We start from the raw sequence: 18,014 nt of genomic DNA on the forward strand, positions 1-18,014 counted from the left end.
GGAGCTGTAGTTCCGGGCTGGGGAGGCCCACGCGCGGGGCTGTGAGGCCCGGGGCGCCCCACGGCGCGCGGGGGCAGCTCGGGGCCTCCCGCTTTGGCGTGGCACTCAGGGCCCGCAGCCGCCGCGCTCCCGGTGCCCCACGGGGAAGGGCCGGGAGCCGGCCAGGCCCGCAGYGTTACCGCCCTCCCAGCACTGGTGCCCTCCGTTCCACGCCACGGGTGGGTGGCACGGCCCGTGTCCCCTCCGCAGGGCCAGAGCGCCSGTTTTTACCACTTAGTCCCCCTGCTCCCCCAGCCTCTGAGCAGCAGCAGCCCCAGGAGAGCGAGCAGAGCAGCTCCGGTGCCCAGGGTGCCCCGCGCTGCCAAGCGAAACACAACGGGACAGGAAAGAAGAGGGGGCTGGAAAAAGAAATACGCAAGGCAGGCGTCCAATAAAACTATGTTTATAAATAAAAACAAGGAGACTGGCTTTGTCTTTATAAAACCCAGCGGGCAGGGCAGGGCGCAGGGTGGGGGAGGCGTTACAAGAGGCAGGAGCGAGGGGGCGGGTGGCACCTGGGCAGCACCGGGATGAGGGGACACGGGGACGGCGGCGGCTCGGCAGAGCGGCACCAGCAGGCAAAGGGGGGAGGTTTGGGGGAGCCAGGGGGAGGAGCGGGTAGAGGGGGGCACCACGCAGACCCCCAGGAGCAAATACATTTCATCTCCAAAGTATAAAAACAAAACCCTTCAAACATAAGAAAGGCCAAAGGAGGCAACACTGATGCAGAGAAAGCCGCGAGAGGAGAGGGCGCCGGGGCGCCAGCACCAGCGGGGTCGAGCGCATCCATCCTGCGGGAAGGGGCTGCTCCCATGGAGACACAGCTCCCTGCCCCGTCTGGCAGGAGGAAAGGCRCCACGGACCCCAAAGAGGGAGGAAAAACGCAACAGGGAGCAGCGGAGCAGACAGAGCCAACAGCTGCCTCGGCCCTCCCTGGCGCTGAGGCCAGGCCCTGCATCCATCACCAAAGTCGCAGCAGCCACAGGGCTGCAGCCCTAATTGGGTTTGTGTCTCCACAGGGAGCCGTTCTCAGCCAGGTGGCAGCGGGGCAGGCCCTGTGCTGCCCTGTCTGCACCCCGAGCTTGTCCCCTGCCCCACAGAGGCCAGCGGAGCCCATGCCGGGGGGCAAACGGGAGGCAGGACAGCCATATGGGAGCCCTCCGCTGTGCCCTGGAGCAGGACAGGGAAGCAAAGTGCCCTCCTCGCCTGCCATCCCTGCCTGGGCCGCCCGCGGGGTCTCAGCGGATGTCTCAGTASTGAGCAGTGGGGATGGTACCCAGCATGGACACGGTGCCCGGCGCGGGATGGTCCCTGCTCCAGAGTCGGCGGCAGGGAGGGCAAGAGCACAACAGGCGCTCCCTGGGCTGAGCAAGCGCAGCTCTGTCCTTACATTCCCCCTCATGCACCCCGGGTCAGCGCAGGGCTGGATGAAGGAGAGGGACCCAACTTCCAGCCACATTGGGCGGGGGAAGGAGGGTTGTGCCCAGGGCAGTGCCAGGCTCAGAGCTGGCCCGAGGTGGGCAAGGCGAGCGGGGCAGGTGGGAAGCGGCACCATCGCTCCGCTTGGGCACTGAAGCCCTGGAACATTCACGCGTTAGCCAAAGGGCAATTACACTTGCTCGGGTTTAAAGGCACCTAAGGGCAGAGCTGGGCCCTGCTCCGCTCTCAGGGCGGTGAGAAAGGGCAGGGTGGCTTCCGCTAGGGGGAGAAAAGAAGACATCTTCAGCGCCATGCGCGCCCAGCGCCCTTGGAGCTCCGTGTCCTCCTGTCGGGCCACGCTCCAGTTCTCCCCCCTGCGGGCGGCAGGCTCAGAGAAAGTCAAACACCCCGTAATTCTTTGCTGCTTGATAGAAGAAACACATAAGGGTGGAAAGAGAGAAGAGATGTTTAGGGCGGAAGGACCGCGGCAGCAGCGACACACGGGCAAAGCAGCACAGGGCGCTGGGACGGATGCGGATTAATGGGGTTAGAGAGGACGGACGGCAGGAGGGGACGACCTTGGCAATGCACAAGTGTGGCGGCGGGCAGGGCTGGCAGGCCGGTGGGGCCCTCCGCCCCGCTCGAGCAGGGATTAGAATCAAGGTTTAGTTCCATTTATTTTTTTTTCCCTTTTTTTTTTTCTTTTAGTTATCAAGACAAAAAAAAAAAAAAAGACCCATAAAAACAAGGGAGTGAAGCTGGGGCTGGGTCCTAGGAGACAAACGACGGGGATGGAAGGGGGAAGGAGGGGCAGCAGACAGACAGGGGACGGGCGCTTCACATTACATCCACAAAGAACTCACTGGGGTTGCCCATGGCCATTCGGAAGGACTGTCTACTGGCTGTCAGTTCGGGGGGCACAGAGGCCAGGTCGCGGCCCGGCGGCGCCCCGGGGGGCCCCATGGCTGACGGCGGTGGAGGCATCAGCAACATGGGGGGGCTGAAGAGAGGGGGGAGGCCGGGCGGCCCGTACGACTGCTGGCTGTGGTGGCTGCGGATGCTGTGGGCCAGCGAGTGCTGGCTGCGCTGGCTGTGCTGGCTGGCCGGCACCGAGCGCTCGCTGGCCGCGCGCTCGCGCCGCATGCTGCTCCGGGTGGTGTGGTCCGACTCGCTCCCGCTGCCACCTGACTTGGACTCCCCGGTTTTCTCTCTCTCCTTTCTCCTCTCGCTGCCACTGCGATTGGAACCGCTGCTCCGGCTCCCTGCAAAACACACAGGCAGGAATCAGCGAGGCGTCAGAGGAGCCGGGAAGAAAGGTTCCTCCACCCYGCTGCAAGACAGGACTACAGTACACTGCAGCACAGCCACCATCCCAGTCTCCTTTCAACTCTAATACCATAAAACTTATGGGCTTCATCCAAATGAATGCACAGGGTCTTGCCCAAAGGACCAGCTTGTTCCTGCTGCTTCCCACTAGTGCACAGGACACCTGCCCAGCTCTGCAGGCACACGCGGGTGTCTCACTCACCTTCACTGTGCTGGCTGCCTGCACTGCCCCCTCCATAGCTGTAGCTTGGGTCAGGGAAGCCTGGATGGGGGTTATATGGATGAGGTGGTGGATACTGATATGGAAAAGCCATAGGCCAGGGTGCAGCTCCCGGGTGTGGAAGAGGAGCCAAAGTGTCCTGATCGGAAGCACCGCTGGAGCCATCGTGGTCATGGAGAGACAGGTTAGCCATGTCTGCAAGAAAGTACAAAACAGCAGTTAAGGCAAGAGGAAAAGCAGCCGGAGTGATGAAGCAGCCTCGTGGCCACCCTTTCTGACAGGCAGTGGTGGGGTAACCAGCAGCAGAGAGGAGCTGGCACCTCCCCATTATCCCCCTACAGCCATCTGTGCTTCCTGCCTGGACAGCAGCCAGGCTGCGTGACTCGGAGCTGTCGCTCCGAGACAGAACCAGCGCAGAGGGAAAGGACCACATCAGAGCTAGAGCTTCCCTCACCAATTAGTCTTCCTCCTCCTCCTTATCTGAGCAGAACCCAAATGTCACAGCACCGCTCCCTTGCCAGTGATGAAAGCTCAGAGCCTGGAGCCACATCCAGGCAGAAGAGGCTGAGCCTCTGCTTTGGCCGCCCAGGGGAGAAAACTGCATGGCATYTGACAGGGCCAGCAGCGCTCCCAAAGCTGGAGTTTCAGCAAGCACGACAAGGAAGCTAGGATATTTTTCATCACTCTCTAAAGAGGTTTGTGAAGGAAAGGGCTGAGCCTGACAGCAATGGCTGTGGCTCTGTCCCCAGCTGTTCACAGGGCCCTGCCCCACTACCCTCTCCCTCCTGCCCGTGCCAAACCCAGAACTAAGTGCCATACTTCCACAGAGGTCGCCGAATATGTAGTAACACTGTTCCGAGAAGGTGATCTTGTTGACGGTGTGTCGGATGTAGCCAGCCTTCAGCAGGTTGCTGGCGTACTTGCGAGATTCACGGCGGTCTGTGAAGCCCTCCACGTGGTGATACAGCCAATCCACCACATCCGAACCTGCCATGAGATGTTAGGGTTAAACACAGCAAGAGAGAGGAGAGCAGCCCTTGAAACAGAGGCCCAGACTGGAGTCAAGGCAAAATGGGCCCAAAGATGAAAAKGTGTTGGACAACCAAGGGCTCAGTTTGTGACCCTAGCCCTGTCAACAGTTATTTTGTACTAAGATGCTCCCTGTTTGAGCATTTGCTTGGGCAATTGGCCACGGGTTCCCCACTCCCTGCCTTTGCCGGAGGAAGCACAAGCGCTTACCAATGAAGGCGTTGGGGATGGTGATCTTCAGCCACATGCGGTCACGCACCTCCAGGCCTGACTCTGGGGAGGCCATGGCTTTGACAATGGTGGCCATGTCACTGTGGATGGACAGGTGAAAGTCATCGAGGCCTGTTGTGTGGAGAGAGGTAAGCGAGGCAGAGATGAGAGGAGGCCGAAGAGACCATAGGGCCACATGGAAGCAACACAGTCAGGAGGAATGGGCCAGGGAACAATACATCACAGACAGCCATGGGGTGCATGCTGGCCTAATCTCCACTGCAGACCTGCAATGAGCACATGAGCTGCTTCCTCTTGCRTAAATACAGGTTAAAATCTTCTCTCACCCAGACCCAAGCAGCTGAGATCCAAAAGCTGCCATCTCAGCCCACACAGCTCAGCAAGGGAGTTCACTGCTCCTTACAAAGTTGCAGCAGCTCCTGGCTTCTTGCTGCAGCTCCAAGCTCTCTAGGCAATTGGTTCTGGGTTCTGTTTACTAGATTCACTCAAAGCTTTCAGAAACAGCCCTCTGCTCAGCAGGTCCTTGCTCCACTGTAAGGTTCCCCGCTCTTAAAAGCCTTCTCCGTGCTGCCCAATGCTCTGTCTTAGCATGCCTTGTTTGAGAACAAACCCACTCCCCTCTGAGCTGAGAACCCCAGAGTGCTCCCTTAGTCTCTCCTCCACACCTGCCACAGCTCCTGGATGCTGTCCAGGCTCTTCCGCTCTCCTTAAGCAGAGACCAAGAAACGTGGCAGTAATTGACCCAGTCAGGGCTCCTGCTGATCCCTGCCTGGTGACAGCTCCCTCCCCTCAGCTCGGCAAACGCTCCCCACACAGCCGTATCGCTCCCGCTCGGGCACGGTGCGGGTGAGGAAGCCGTGCAGTGCAGGGAGCGCGGAGGCACGAGGACTTACGTTCGGTCTCTGGGATGGAGCTGGTGATGGAGGAGCTGGTGGAAGTGATTGTGCTCATGGATGGACTCATACCGTACGCTGGGTAGGTGCCGGTCATCGCTGCTGTGTGGGACACCCAGGCTGCCGGGTCGATTGGCCGGATGGGCTCACCTGYGGGAAAGAGAAGGTCGGTCAGCAGCTACCAGACATCATCCCGTCATCAAAGCCAGCTCTGGGGGCGGGGCGGGGACTCAGCACAGCCCATTTCATCCCCAGCATCTGCCGGGACTCACCCGGATCGGAGCATGGAGAGTCTGGCCCAGCCCAGATCCGCTGGGGAGCAACTTGGAGAGAAAGAAGAGAGGGAGGGTCAGCAGGAGAGGTGCAGAGGGAGAGATTCCCCCTATGGCTGAGGGGGGTGTTTCTCTGTCCTCTGGCGCTCTGAGCAAGTGACCCCCCTGGCCCAGTGAAACGCGTCCCCAGCGTGATGTGGGAAGGAGGGCTGGGCTTATGGGCTTTTTTGGCTTGGGAATAGGACATGGTGGCCCCCTAGCATGAGAGCTGAGCCCCTGTCAAACCCCATTTCCAGTGCGACATGACATTACACACATACACACAGGAGAGGAACAAGACAACAACCAAGTAAGTGCTCAAGGCAGGACTCTCACATGGGCTGGGCATCAGCATTAAGGGTGGGTCAGCTATCCACTTACTCCTAGGTAACGAGAAGCAGCCTCTGGGGCTGGGGTCCCAGCACTTGGCCACAGTCAGGGTGATGGGCCTGCAGGAGAAAGGCAGGAGTTAGCACAGGAGCCAGCGGTACAATCCCCCAGGAGAGCCAGGCAGAAGCTGTGCACAGACTCTCTCCTCTTGGGAGGACAGAGGACAGCAGCCAGCACAGTGCCCTTCTCCCCCACAGCACATGGGCTTCCTTAGCAGCATGGACAAAATGATAGGGTTGGCAATAGGAGCTGCAAACCTCCTCTTAGCCAAGTCATGCAAAAAGGTGACATAGCACCCCCCAAAAGTTAGAACGCACCCCCTTAATTCACCACTACTGCACTGGCTTTAGAAGTCAAAACCCAGGAACCAAAGCAATACTAGAAATATAAGTTCTGGGTTCCTGCAGTCTCAAAGATACTAGAAGAGACACCTGGAAGACAACCCGCAGACCCCAAGCACATGCCATACAGCCGCCCACAGAAACAAACCCAGAGCACCTACCCAGGCTTGTGCACGATCTCCCGGAGCACCCGTACAGCATCATCGTTGCTCATGTTTTCAAAGTTAATATCGTTCACCTGCAAACAACACAAAGGAATGAGTCTCAAAGATGTGGCCAGAGGCAGAGATCCCCGCTCAGCTCCGTAGTGACTCAGCTTCTTCCTTCCAAGAGGAGCTTCCTGGGTTTAGTCTGCCAGAATRTGCGAGGAGGCTTCTGGGTCTTTCCCTACTATTCTCCCAGGCTCAGAGATGGAAGTACGTGGGTGTGCAGTACCTGCAAGAGCATGTCGCCCGGCTCAATCCTGCCATCAGCTGCCACGGCACCACCCTTCATGATAGAGCCAATGTAAATGCCTCCATCTCCACGTTCATTGCTCTGGCCCACAATGGAAATGCCCAGGAAGTTATATTTCTCTGTAGGAATGGAAGGAGAAAGAAACAAATCATCATAAAGCGGGAGGCATGAGGAACCCTAACCTCAGACAAATCTTGTGCTACTCTTATCACTTGCACACTTATCTCCTGGAGAGATATCCYAGGACGCGGCAAAACTCGAGGGCAGTGTTTCAGGATAGGCTGCTTTCCCAGGGAATCTGTGTCTCACCCCTCCCCATGCAGTGTTGCGTTCTCCTTGCCTCTTCCCCAGCCTCCCTGCCCCAATGCCCAATCCCACTCCATAAGGCTCTGGTCAGGCCTCAACTCACCCATGTTAAGTGTGACCGTGATGATGTTCAGGGACATGGTTGAGTCTGTGATGCTGCTGAAGGAGGATGACTGTAACACAAACACAACACACGATGTCTGTCTGCCCCTTGGTACCATTCCCAGCCTYGGCTCCCTTCACATGTGTTTCCCGCCACCCTTGTCGCACCACAGCCACCACCTCCCACTCCAGACTAAGGGTAGGAGCTTTGCAGAACTGAGCAGCATCAGCCACAGCTCTTACGAACTTTGCACAGCCAGGACAAGGTCTGTGGTCCCAGTTCTTAGTGTTAAGTAAGCTTGAGAAGGGTTATAAAATTTTATAAAGTCTCAGCACTTAAAAGTCAACCTATCCAGAGGAAACATGGAAAGGAAATACGTGCCCACAGCACACACAGCTGAATTAGCTCAATTAACTCTGGAGACATCCACCTAGCAAGTCCACTCTAACCTATATTTTCCTCCCCAGAACACCCAGCCCTCACACACCCGCTCAATCCGCGGAGCCTTCTGTTTCCGCCGGCGTCGTTTGTGTCTCCTCATCAGACGGGAGGCGCTACTTTGCTCTGTCGAACTGCTGAACCTGCAGGCAGAGGTAGAGTCAGCTCTTCTGTAGCTGTGGGGCAGCACTGGCAGCACAAGAGCTGCAGAAAGGGACATGGGGGATAGAGGACTCCAGGGGCAGAGAGGCAGAGCAACAGACAAGGGACAGATCACAGCAGAGGTGGTGCTGGGTGAAATTCAAGAAAACAGCAGGTCTGAGCAAGGACCCCAAACTACTGTGCTCTGTGCTGGTATCAATTTGTGCTGAAAGGCAGGGGGAAGCCAGTGCTCCTGCTGGCCCTAAGCTCTCTTACCTGCTGGTGGAGTCGTCTTCGTCTGAGTCGAAGAAGCTGGTGGTCTCCAGCTCACTGCTCATGAGCGTGGAGGAGCTCTCGTACCCGCCCAGGTCTCGGCGTCGCTCTCCCTTCACTGTCCCATTCACCCTGGGTGCTGGGAAGCAAGAAGATTCAACGGGATTAAGACAGGCCACAGGGAATCCCTCACCTCAGGGCCCATCTCTCAGAAGGAGCCTTGCCATCAGACCACCCTATCTAGTGCCRAGATCCATCTATTGTGGGATATCTTTTGGATTCTGCTAAGAGATGGGGGAGAGACTGATGAGCCACCAGAAGGAAGGCTGCTGAAGTCAAGGAAGGCCATTTCAGCTGGTCCGTGGCAGACCAAGGAGCAGCAGAGAGCAACAGGAAGACTACAGCTGCTATACTTAGCCCTGGGAGGTTCTGAGGCACTGCTGCCTCTTTCCTACTCCTGAGGTTTCTACAGGAGCAGCCCTATTTACCGCCAATGGCCACACCACCAAGCTCTGATGCCACAGAGGGGCTAGCTCCAATCGCTATAATGACACTACAGCCCCAGGCCATGGAACAGCCCTTCTGAGCTGAGGTTCTGCAGAGCAGATGAACTTGCCCCCTGTGTGTGGCTAGCGCTTCCCAYTGTGCCCCAGCCACGCGTGCAGAGCTCTGGCCGCAGCACCAACGCTCACCATGCTCAGGTCCATCCTTTCGACGGGGTCGCTCCCTCTGCGATGACACCACGGAGTCCGTCTCTGTCTCGTTGTCCAGATTTTCCCGACTCCCCCCAGTGTTAGGGCTGTGATGAGATAAAAAAGGACAAACGTGTCCAACAGGGAATGGTCTAAACAGGCTCTCTTCAAATTTGTTGCTATCATGAGGCCCTCTGGCTGGCTGTGATCCCTGTCAATTTGAACAGGGACGCCCAAGTCTCTGGTCTTCCCGTCCTGACTGAGTCCAAAGCCTCCAAGGTCCCTAGGAAACCAGAAGGTGTGATCAGGYAACTTACTGAAAGGAGGGCGGCCTGGAGTCTCCGATCCCTCCCGTGCGCTCCATGGAGGGCGGCAGCTCTGTTTGGTTATCGGCACAGACCGACCCAGCATCCGAGTGTGACCCCTCTGCAGACACCAGCTGGAAGGATGAGAGACAGAGAATGAAACGGCTGAGAAGGCAGGAAAACATCTACAAATAATGACATCTGAGTGGCCAAATGAGTCAGCCATAAAGCCTGGGCTTTATGTAACTCATCTCTGAGAGTGGCTAAGAGCAGGTGCCCAGGAAGGGTATTGAACAAGGCCAAGCACAAAGCAACATTCCCCCTCCCCACACTCCCAGACTCCATCTATTTATCATTCGGTCTATTTTTTAGGGAATTCTTGAGCAGTGAAAGCCAGATGACTAACAGTCCTGCTTTGAGCCTCTGCCATTCATCTCCACACTTGCACTGCACAACTTTTGAGCTCAGATAAACTAGCAGATGTCCTGCAACAAAGAGTGGGTTCCCCCAGTGCTTGCTTGAGAAGACACAGCAACSAGCCGTTCCTCTTTTGGCCTTCTCTTGATTTTACTGATCTCAAGCTATGGGACTTAGTAGGATTTTCATCTTCTCCGCTCCTGGAAGCTGGGCTAAGAGTCCAGAGCCAAGGTTGGCCTTCAAACAGGCTCCAGCATCTTGTGATCTGATCTCCACAAAACCCTGGCAAAATTTCAAACTATGCCCAGTTGAGTGGGTTGGGCAGAGCCCCCAGGCATCCTCTGGGCCCAGCATCTTTCCCAGGGTGGAAAACACTCTAATTTGCTCCGGGCGGAGCCGGCTGTGGGACAGCCCAGTAAGACTAGTCCACAAGGCAGGAGTTGGGGCTTGTCTATGTACATAAAAGAGCTGCCTACTCATGTAACGACAGCAGAGGTCTAGTATAACAAAAGTAAGGATGAGCCACCATGGACAAGGACAAAGAGTAAGGAGGACTGTGAAACAAGGGCTGGAAAGGAGCTGGTACCTGCTAGTACCACCAAACTATAAAGCCAGGGGAAATCCCRAGGCAGCTCTGCCACCAGTTGGTGCTGGAACCACTCCTGTAGGAAGCAGGAGCAGCTGCCGACCAGACAGGAGGAGACAGGGCCCCAGTTTCTAGAGATTCTGGGCACTTCCAGCATCACTGATGACACTACGAGTCGTGCACTGCCCAGCTCTGAGAGCTGGCAGATCATGAAGACGGGGCCAGATGGAGCCCAGAGATTATCATCAGGGTGGATGAGGAAAGGTTTGCTGCCAGGGAAAYATTGGGAACAGAGCCAGGGATGCAGTTGGAGCAAGGAGGACAGAATAGCCCCAGGAAAGCCCCAGCAGAGGGGACAGACAGGGCAGAGAGCGCCSTGGGGTGACAAAGCTGCAGGGCCCGTCCTGCAGGCGCCAGGACGAGCCCAGCAGCTCCCGCTCTCACGGCTGCCTGTCCCGCTCTTGTCTGGCTCTCAGCTCAGCCTCCCTCCCTCCAGCAAGGTCCAGGCACATGCCCAGCTCTGCTCCCAGCACCTTCCCCTGACATGTCCTCCCAGGGCCACATCCCAGCTGCCGCCTGGGAGCACAAGGGGAGAAGAGATGCAGTTGCCAGCATTGCCTGGGGAAAATTCATAGTGCTCGGAGCTTGAAGGTGTCAAGATGAGATCAGGAGAGTAAGCCTGGACTCAAGAGGCTGGATACTGGCAGCTTCCAAGGAGCACAGGGAAAGGAGACCCCTCAGGCCCCTTCCAAGGAGAAGAGGGGGAGCAAAGGGTCTTCTGAGCAGGGGCTCTAGTGCTACTTCTTCCAAAATTCCTGGGGCTGGGATTTTCTCCAGGAAATGTTTCAGTAACCACTCTCCACTTTTCCTGTCTCTTTCACTGTCAGGAAATCACAGAATCACACAGAATCACAGAATATTCAAGGTTGGAAGGGACCTCTAGAGATCATGTAGTCCAACCTTCCTGCTCAAGCAGGCACACCTAGAGCATACTCCCTTCTATCCAGCAATACTATATCCAGAAATACTCCCTTCTATCCAGTACCCCATCTTTCCTGCTCGCTAAAATAAGTGCCACGTGTCTAAAATAGCCTCATTCCAGCCTGTCTGGCAGCAGCAGCAAAGCAAATGCTCCCCTGTCTCCACAACCACCACAGACAGGGGGAAAGAAAAAGGGATYCATCCCACATGGGGACCGCAGTGCGGCCGCTCGGAGCTGGGTGCCCGCCCATGCCCTGCGCATGGCCCTGCACCGTGCAGCTGCCCCGGGAGCTTTCCCACCACAGGGAAAGCCAAGGTGGGAGCCCTGCTGAAGAGCAGGCCAGGTCCAAACAAGCCATGGCGGGGGCTCCGAGCCCTCGGGGAGCACATGGAAACAAAAGGCAGCTGGCAATGAAGCGAGGAGGAAACGCAGCAGCGGCGGATGGCAGACGAGGAGCGGCAGGGCCCCGCTAACCGCTAGAGGGAGGGCTGCAAGCGGCCCGGCCGCCGCCTCGGCCTCTTTGTGCGGGAGCCGGGGGCGCCCCGGCTGCCTCTGCTCCTCCCCGCGCTCCCAGCTCAGCTCGCCTGGCAGCAGGGCGCCCGCCTGCCCGGTCCCGTTCGCCAGCCTTCGCCATCCCGCGCTCCTGTGCCAAACGCAGCCACTTTGCTGCCTCCGCGGCCTTCGCTGCCCCCCAGCCAAGGCGGCTCTGTCTGGCGCGGGAGGGAAGGAGCATCGAGTCTTTTTGAGCCTCCTTTGCAAGAGGCTGCAGATTGTCTCTCGTTAGTGGGAGCTTGGTGGCCTCTGAAGAAAGGGCACCAGGGCCTTTGTTCTGTTCCAGGGGCAGATGCACACACCCCAAACAGCATAAACTGCAGCTCAGCAGGGTGGGAAAAGGGATGAGAAGCTATGGAGACTGAATTCCCCCTCCCTCCCAAACAGAGTCCCCTTGGGGGCAGAGGGAGGCATGCGGGCAGGGCACAGAGCATGTGCATGGCATGACATGGCATGGCACGGAGGGAGAAGCTTGTCCTGCAGCTGCCCAGGCAGTACCTTCAGTCTTCAGGGCAGTCAAATCCAGTCCGCTTCGCCAGCACTAAAGTCCCTTATGCCCTTTGCACCAGCCACCGTGGTGGGACTTTCTTGGAAAGCCGACCCTGCCGTAGGGGCACACGGGTTACACGGCGGGCAGGCTGGGACCGTCACGGCCGCTCGGCACCATCTAAGCGAGCGCTGGGCAGGGACATCCCACGCACTGCCCGGCACCGCATTGCCCAGCCTGGAGCAGGAGGAGGGCAGCGCAGCTGCACGGAGGCCGTGGGTTTTGGTACACAAGCTCCTAGTGCTTTTCTTGGCACTGTGCAATCAAACGGGGGTTTTCAGAGGGAGCAGGAACAGCAGAGAGGTAAGGGAGCAAAGGACTYGCTTACCCATGACACCACCCGGCCGTTGAAGCAGGGGAGCTTGGCATTGTCATCCGAGATTTCTTCTTTCACCACCCTGCAGAGGGGAGAGGAGGTGGTTAGCGCTGGGCACAGGTTTCAGAGAAGAGGAGGCTTTTGCCACGTCGTGTGTTTGCACCGAACCACAAATGGTCCAGACTTGGGCAAGGGGCAGAGAGGGGCCTCGCAGCTCCCGAACACCAGCCTGGCTCGTGCCCACAGCCGTGTCCAGCAGGCGGGGAAGGAGAAAACAAGGGCAAAACAGACTCTCCCATGTGCCCGCAGCTGCTCTGCCCCCCATTCACACTTTAATCAGTAAACAAAATTCAGACCTACATTTTTACCAGTTTSCTTATTTCTAAATAAATACCTTCTTTATAATGATCTGAAGTGATCACATCCTATTTCAAAGACTTTTAATACATGAAAGTGAAATACATTAAACATGCTGCCTCCTAAATGTTATTGTCACTTTTTAATTATATACATATTTCGACATCACTTCAAATGTTATAGTTGTGCTGCAATATCATGTTCCTCTATTACACAAGCAGCTACATTACTACCAGYCTTCACAGCAGAGGAGTGCTGATGATTTTGTTTTTCCACCAGTGAAATCTTCTGGTTTGTTTGGGGAAAAAAGCGGGTCTTAGTCTGAGCAGCCTAATCCACTTCCGAGATGGGTGTTAATTCCTTTTGCACAGATGGAGAAGCAGGAAAAAAAAAGCAGGAAAGCAGCAGAGAGGCCAGATTAAAACCCTGCCCACCTAATGCTTGTTGCCAGAGYGTGTTCCCCTTGCCCAAAGCTGCTGCTGTCCAGGATGGACATCAACCACTGCCGGTCTGTCCGGGACACACACGTTCCTCAGTGCCCTGCACAACACTTGCTCATGCAGGCGAGTTGTGGCCTCCTCGCTCCTGAGCGCRTGCGCCCAGCCTGGCTGCACCAGCATCCACTCAGTGTCGCCAGGAGCCTGGACCTCAGCCAGTTCCTCGAGAGAGCTCCAGGCAGCGCCAATTTTCAGTGCTGCCTGCTCAGGGACAGAGTCCTGTCCGCGAGTAACGGGACAGGCTGACACATCTGCAGGGTTGAGGTGACCAACAGCTGAGCACAAATACACTGATCTGCTCTCCTTGGGGCAGAGCTGACCAGCTCCCAGCTACATCCATGCCCACTCTCAGCTACAGCACCCAGTGAAGAACAACCTCCTGCTGCCTCGAGAACTGACGCTCTCATTGCTCCTATTACTCTGCTGTTGCCCCAGGCATCCCAGGGAGCTGCTGCACCCAGAAGCGTCTCTCTCCCTGCCCAACTGCACAAAGYACCTCCCAGCCGCTGCATTATTTAATCACTCTTTATCATCCGGACGCCAGAGCACAATGAATTATATATTTAGCATCCCCAGAGCACAGGCTGATAGCACTGGGCTGGAGCCCGGCACATGCCGAGCCAGAAAATCCCYGCAACGCTGCTCATGTCTGTCAAGCCGCACGCAGGCTCCGTGTTATCCGAGTCCTGCATTCCTGCCCGGCCCCAGCTCTGCACTGAAATTCCTCTCAGCACTCCGTTCAAGGCGCTTCCACTGCGGGTTCACACGTAGGAGACTTGAGGTTCCCGCTGGAAGCCGCGGGCTGGGCGGCCTCTGGGGGAGCTGCGCGCGGTGCCACGTTTGCTCCGGCACGGCTGCAGGGAAGAGCGGCCATGAGGGGAAACGGCCTGGGATCTGCCGGGATGAGCCCTCGGGCAACGGGCCCTGAGAATACACCCCAAATAACAGCCCCAAACGAGCTCTGGCCCTCTTGGTTCCTGAAAAGCTTTGCTATGTGGTGCGAGCAGGGAGCTCAGGGAGAACATCTGTACAAAGATGACTGCAAAGGGACTCCCTTTAGTTTCCAGTTCTTCAGGGCCGCCCGGTTTCAGATTTTCCCAGGTTTAGGGATCTATAGCATGGCAGAGCAGGGGCATCCTCCCAAAGTGGGAAAGCTCCCTGGTGCAGCGGAGCCCACATGCCGGTCCCAGGCAAGGCGAGCGCGCGGCCCTGCAGCGGCCGCAGGAGCTGCAAGGGACGGAGCTCACAACGCTCCTCCGCATTGGATTTTCCAACAAAGAGACCTGCGGGAGGGAGGGCGGGCGGTTAGAGGGGAGGCAGGGCGAGGGGCCGGATGATTCAGCCTCCATCCCCAGGACACGGGGAGGAGGGGACAGCGCTGGGGTTGCTGCAGGAGCGCGGAGGGGAAGCGGTGCTGCCAGCGCTGACACAAACAGCACATCTGCTCCATGCCGTGGGGGAGGGGGAGGGCTCCAGCCCCATCCCGGCCCGTGGATCTTCTCCSGGCGCCCGGGAAGGTGCCGCGGGAAGGGCCAAGGGGAGATGGCGCCGGCAGCTGCAGCCAGGACGCGGAGCCGGGCACAAAGCTCCCTCTCCAGGGAGCCCCAGCCCGGCTCAGGAAATTAGAGGGTATTTTGCAYCAGTCATGTCCTAGGAATGAAGGGAAGGTGGGGAGTGAGAGCACGCGCGCAGGGGAGAAAGGCAGCCATAAAACCCAAACCCCGGCGCCTGCTGAGCTCTTGGAAAGCCCCGGGCTCCGCAGACATTCCCGGCCGCCCCTTTCCCCGGGGCGGCCTCCGGGCCGGCGAGGAGGCAGCGCGGCGCTAACCGCGAGGGGGTCGCGCCTCGCACATAAGATGGCGCAGGCCGGGCGGGCCGGGGAGGAGGAGCGCGGCGGCCGAGGCTGGGACACGGCGCCAACGCCGCTCCTCGCCGGGGCCCCCGCGCGGATTCCTCCATCTCGGCGCTCGCGATAAGGGGGGTGTTGGGAGAGGGGCCCTCGTGGGATTCAGCAGCAACCACGAAACTGGAGTTGGGAGCTGGAGAATAAGGTTGGGGATCGGGAGGGAGCAGCCAGYGAAGGGTGAGGAAAGGGAAGCCCTCAAGCACATCAGGCGTCTGGGCTCAAGGATAACCAGGAGTTTGTTACCAGGGGAGGTGCAAAGATGGAGAAGACACAACTGAGCAGCTGCTCACTAAGGAGCTGGGAAGATGTYGCACTAGTGGAGCGGATAAAGCGCGATCTGCTCCCTCATTTAGCCCAGTTATTGAGAGGGAAGTCYTTCGTGGAGCGGTGACACGTCTTCCATGATCACAAAGGCCAGAAATTCAACAGCAAAGTTAATTCTCTTCTATAACCTCTCCTCCCCAAAGTGCACAATTTGGGTAAGACCTTAATCACTTCCATCTACTACAGCCCACAGAACCACAACAACAAAACGGAGACTTTCCTACCTAATACCACAAGCTTCAGGGACTAAAATTCCAAAAAAGTGATCTCATCTTCGAGACCTGCGGTAGTGCACGCCCCTTAGGGCAGGGATGTCTTCTCTCCAAACCACGATAGATGAATGATGCTGCATAACGAAAGGAAACACCTTCATGTACTACTGCTGTCCACACAGGAGCATTGCCCAGCTCTAGAGCAAAACCCTCCTACGCACAGCAYGATCAGATGCTGGTGCCAAAGGGACGAGCTTTGCTCCAGCTTCACCAGAAGGGAGAATTGGACAGGGCGATTCCCCGGCAGAGCAGGGATCCCAGGTGTGAGGCGCTCGCCCGTGAGGTTGARCCCGGACATGATCCATGTGCTTCCCACAGGGATGTGATCCTGCGGAGCCGCCAGCCTAATGCCAGGAGGTGCGTGCGGCGCTCACACGTGCAGCAGTGAGAGGCAAACAGCACCAAACGGGGCTACAGGATTCGAGGTGTCTGTCCCGCCAAACCAGGGTCTTCTCTGGGGTCTTCTTCATCATATTTTTTAATGCCCTGTGCAGAGTTCATAGGATATGTCTGTGCACTGCGTGGGGCAAGAAAAGCTCTCTGAGGGCAAGTGGAGACGATCATTCTCCTTTTAAATTTCTCGCCCAAGCTCCCAGACCGAAGTCTCTTCACCACCCCTCCATTTCACAGCACAAGGTAGACAGGGAGACAGATTTGCGGGCATTTTGGCTCGATTAACYCCGACCTGCCCTGCTGCACTCCTGCCTGCCTGTGCACATCAGAGCTGCCAACCCGAACAACACCCGCTGTACAAGGCCTCCCCGCCTGTCCCAGAGCTGTGTTACTGCCTACATGGTCACTGAGGCCAGCACTAAATAGATYATGTAGAATGGCCACTCTTTCCCCCAAACTCCTACCCATCCCACTTACAATTACCCTTACTGGACATCCATCTGGGAAAACGTGGCCCAAACAGGCTAGAGTTGCTTGGCTCCAGCTGCATTTGTGTTCAGTCGTGCAGGTGTCACTGGGTGGGAGATGAGAGAGGACAGATTTACCATTCATATAGCCCAAACTCTGGAAAAGGAAGGTTACTTAGGAAGGAGCCCCTGGATCTCAGAGGCCTGCCCAGGAGCAATACCTAACAAAGCAAAGTTGAAGACTGGGATTCAAAGCGAGCTGGAGAGCCCTGGCAATGCCTCCCACCTGGATCTCTGGAGCGACCAATCTGGCCCAGCACTGCTCTGCAAACAGGCCCGACCAGGAGCAGGGAACTGCATGGAGAACTGCAGGAGGCACCTCCATATCCTGCCCTGCCCAAGCTGTGCTTCCAACCCCCAGATCCACATTTTGAGACATCATCAAAGGATTCTTTCTCCAGGCCCCTGAATGTGCAATGACACTTCCAGTCTCTTTGAATTGGAAATCAGGACAAACGGGAACTGCCAGCCTAAACCCAGCCAGTTTCTTCACTCCTAGAGSTCAAATTATTTGAGCTCCTGCACAGTCCAAGCCAAGTATACAAGACAAGTGCAAGAAGTGACAGTGAGAAAGAAACACTTCAGGAAAAATACCAAAGGAAATGACCTTCATGGAACCAAGACAAAGCCACAGTTAATATAAGCAACCAAAGGCTGGGTTTGTATCTGTGGCAGGATATAAAACAGGCTCAAGGAGGCCTCAGGTGAAAGGAAACAAATCCACAGGAGAGGAAGTAAAATCGTGGTGCAGTTGTTGTGGTTCTTCTTCATCCTGAGAGATGGGGAACAACCAGGAGGCTTGACCCTGCGTGACATTTACCGGCACCTGGATACAGGCAGATAGAAGAGCCCACACTGCAGTGAGCTGCAATGCAGCAGCTCCCACTGACAAAAGGAACAGAGACTTTGCAGAGAGAAGGGAAAAGGGTTTACTGAGCTACAAAGGTAGCAACACTCAAAGGTCCCAGTATTTTTTCATAGAGAAGCCCATTAAGCAGGCTCCAGGGCTTCACAGGGAACGTCTTGCAGTTCTCCAAAGTCACCTCTCCAGGGCGACTCCCTTGAGGTGCCAGGGACTGCACACTGCCTAGGATGGCAGTAGGTGAAAGCAGGAGCTGCAAAGGCTCCAAGGGCTGCTGGGGGAGCAGGCTGCAGTGGAGGCAGTTCCTCTTGTTGCCAGCACACATGGACGGGGTGCAGGAGAGGCGGGACGTCCAGGAAGGCTCCGCGCGCCCCATGCCGAAGGTGGGTTTAGGCCTTCCTTTTCCGGCCTATGGCTGAAGGACGCCAAGTCAGCCCTGCTTTACTTAACAGCAGGCAAAGGCCCTGCCAAAAAAGTGCTGCTGCTCTGGAATGTGCTGGGCTAGCAGTACAGCTCATTCCTGGAAAAGCATCAACTCAGCAGGAGAGCAAGGAGAGGAGAAG

General features: G+C 57.0%; 1 protein-coding gene across 2 annotated transcripts in view; it reads right to left on the bottom strand.

The window, feature by feature from the left end:
* Nucleotides 1–879: 879 nt before the first annotated feature.
* DVL3 (dishevelled segment polarity protein 3) overlaps nt 880–18,014 on the bottom strand; it is a 30,226-nt gene continuing 13,091 nt past the window's right edge. Inside the window, exons 2-16 of one of the 2 annotated variants that reach the window (XM_026045424.1) lie at nt 12,326–12,395; nt 8,926–9,047; nt 8,609–8,715; nt 7,920–8,055; nt 7,552–7,645; nt 7,065–7,134; nt 6,635–6,774; nt 6,361–6,437; nt 5,850–5,917; nt 5,430–5,480; nt 5,158–5,307; nt 4,244–4,375; nt 3,824–3,991; nt 2,987–3,199; nt 880–2,720 (exon numbers count right to left, since the gene is read on the bottom strand). In XM_026045424.1, coding sequence (XP_025901209.1) covers nt 2,296–2,720; nt 2,987–3,199; nt 3,824–3,991; nt 4,244–4,375; nt 5,158–5,307; nt 5,430–5,480; nt 5,850–5,917; nt 6,361–6,437; nt 6,635–6,774; nt 7,065–7,134; nt 7,552–7,645; nt 7,920–8,055; nt 8,609–8,715; nt 8,926–9,047; nt 12,326–12,395 — 2,023 coding nt within the window. In that variant the 3' untranslated portion in view covers nt 880–2,295. The remainder of the gene's footprint in view (nt 2,721–2,986; nt 3,200–3,823; nt 3,992–4,243; nt 4,376–5,157; nt 5,308–5,429; nt 5,481–5,849; nt 5,918–6,360; nt 6,438–6,634; nt 6,775–7,064; nt 7,135–7,551; nt 7,646–7,919; nt 8,056–8,608; nt 8,716–8,925; nt 9,048–12,325; nt 12,396–18,014) is intronic. The other variant, XM_026045425.1, reaches the window with a different exon arrangement.

The sequence above is a fragment of the Nothoprocta perdicaria genome, unplaced genomic scaffold (assembly GCF_003342845.1).
Source record: "Nothoprocta perdicaria isolate Ctin4 unplaced genomic scaffold, notPer1 scaffold_4, whole genome shotgun sequence".
Lineage (NCBI taxonomy): Eukaryota > Metazoa > Chordata > Aves > Tinamiformes > Tinamidae > Nothoprocta > Nothoprocta perdicaria.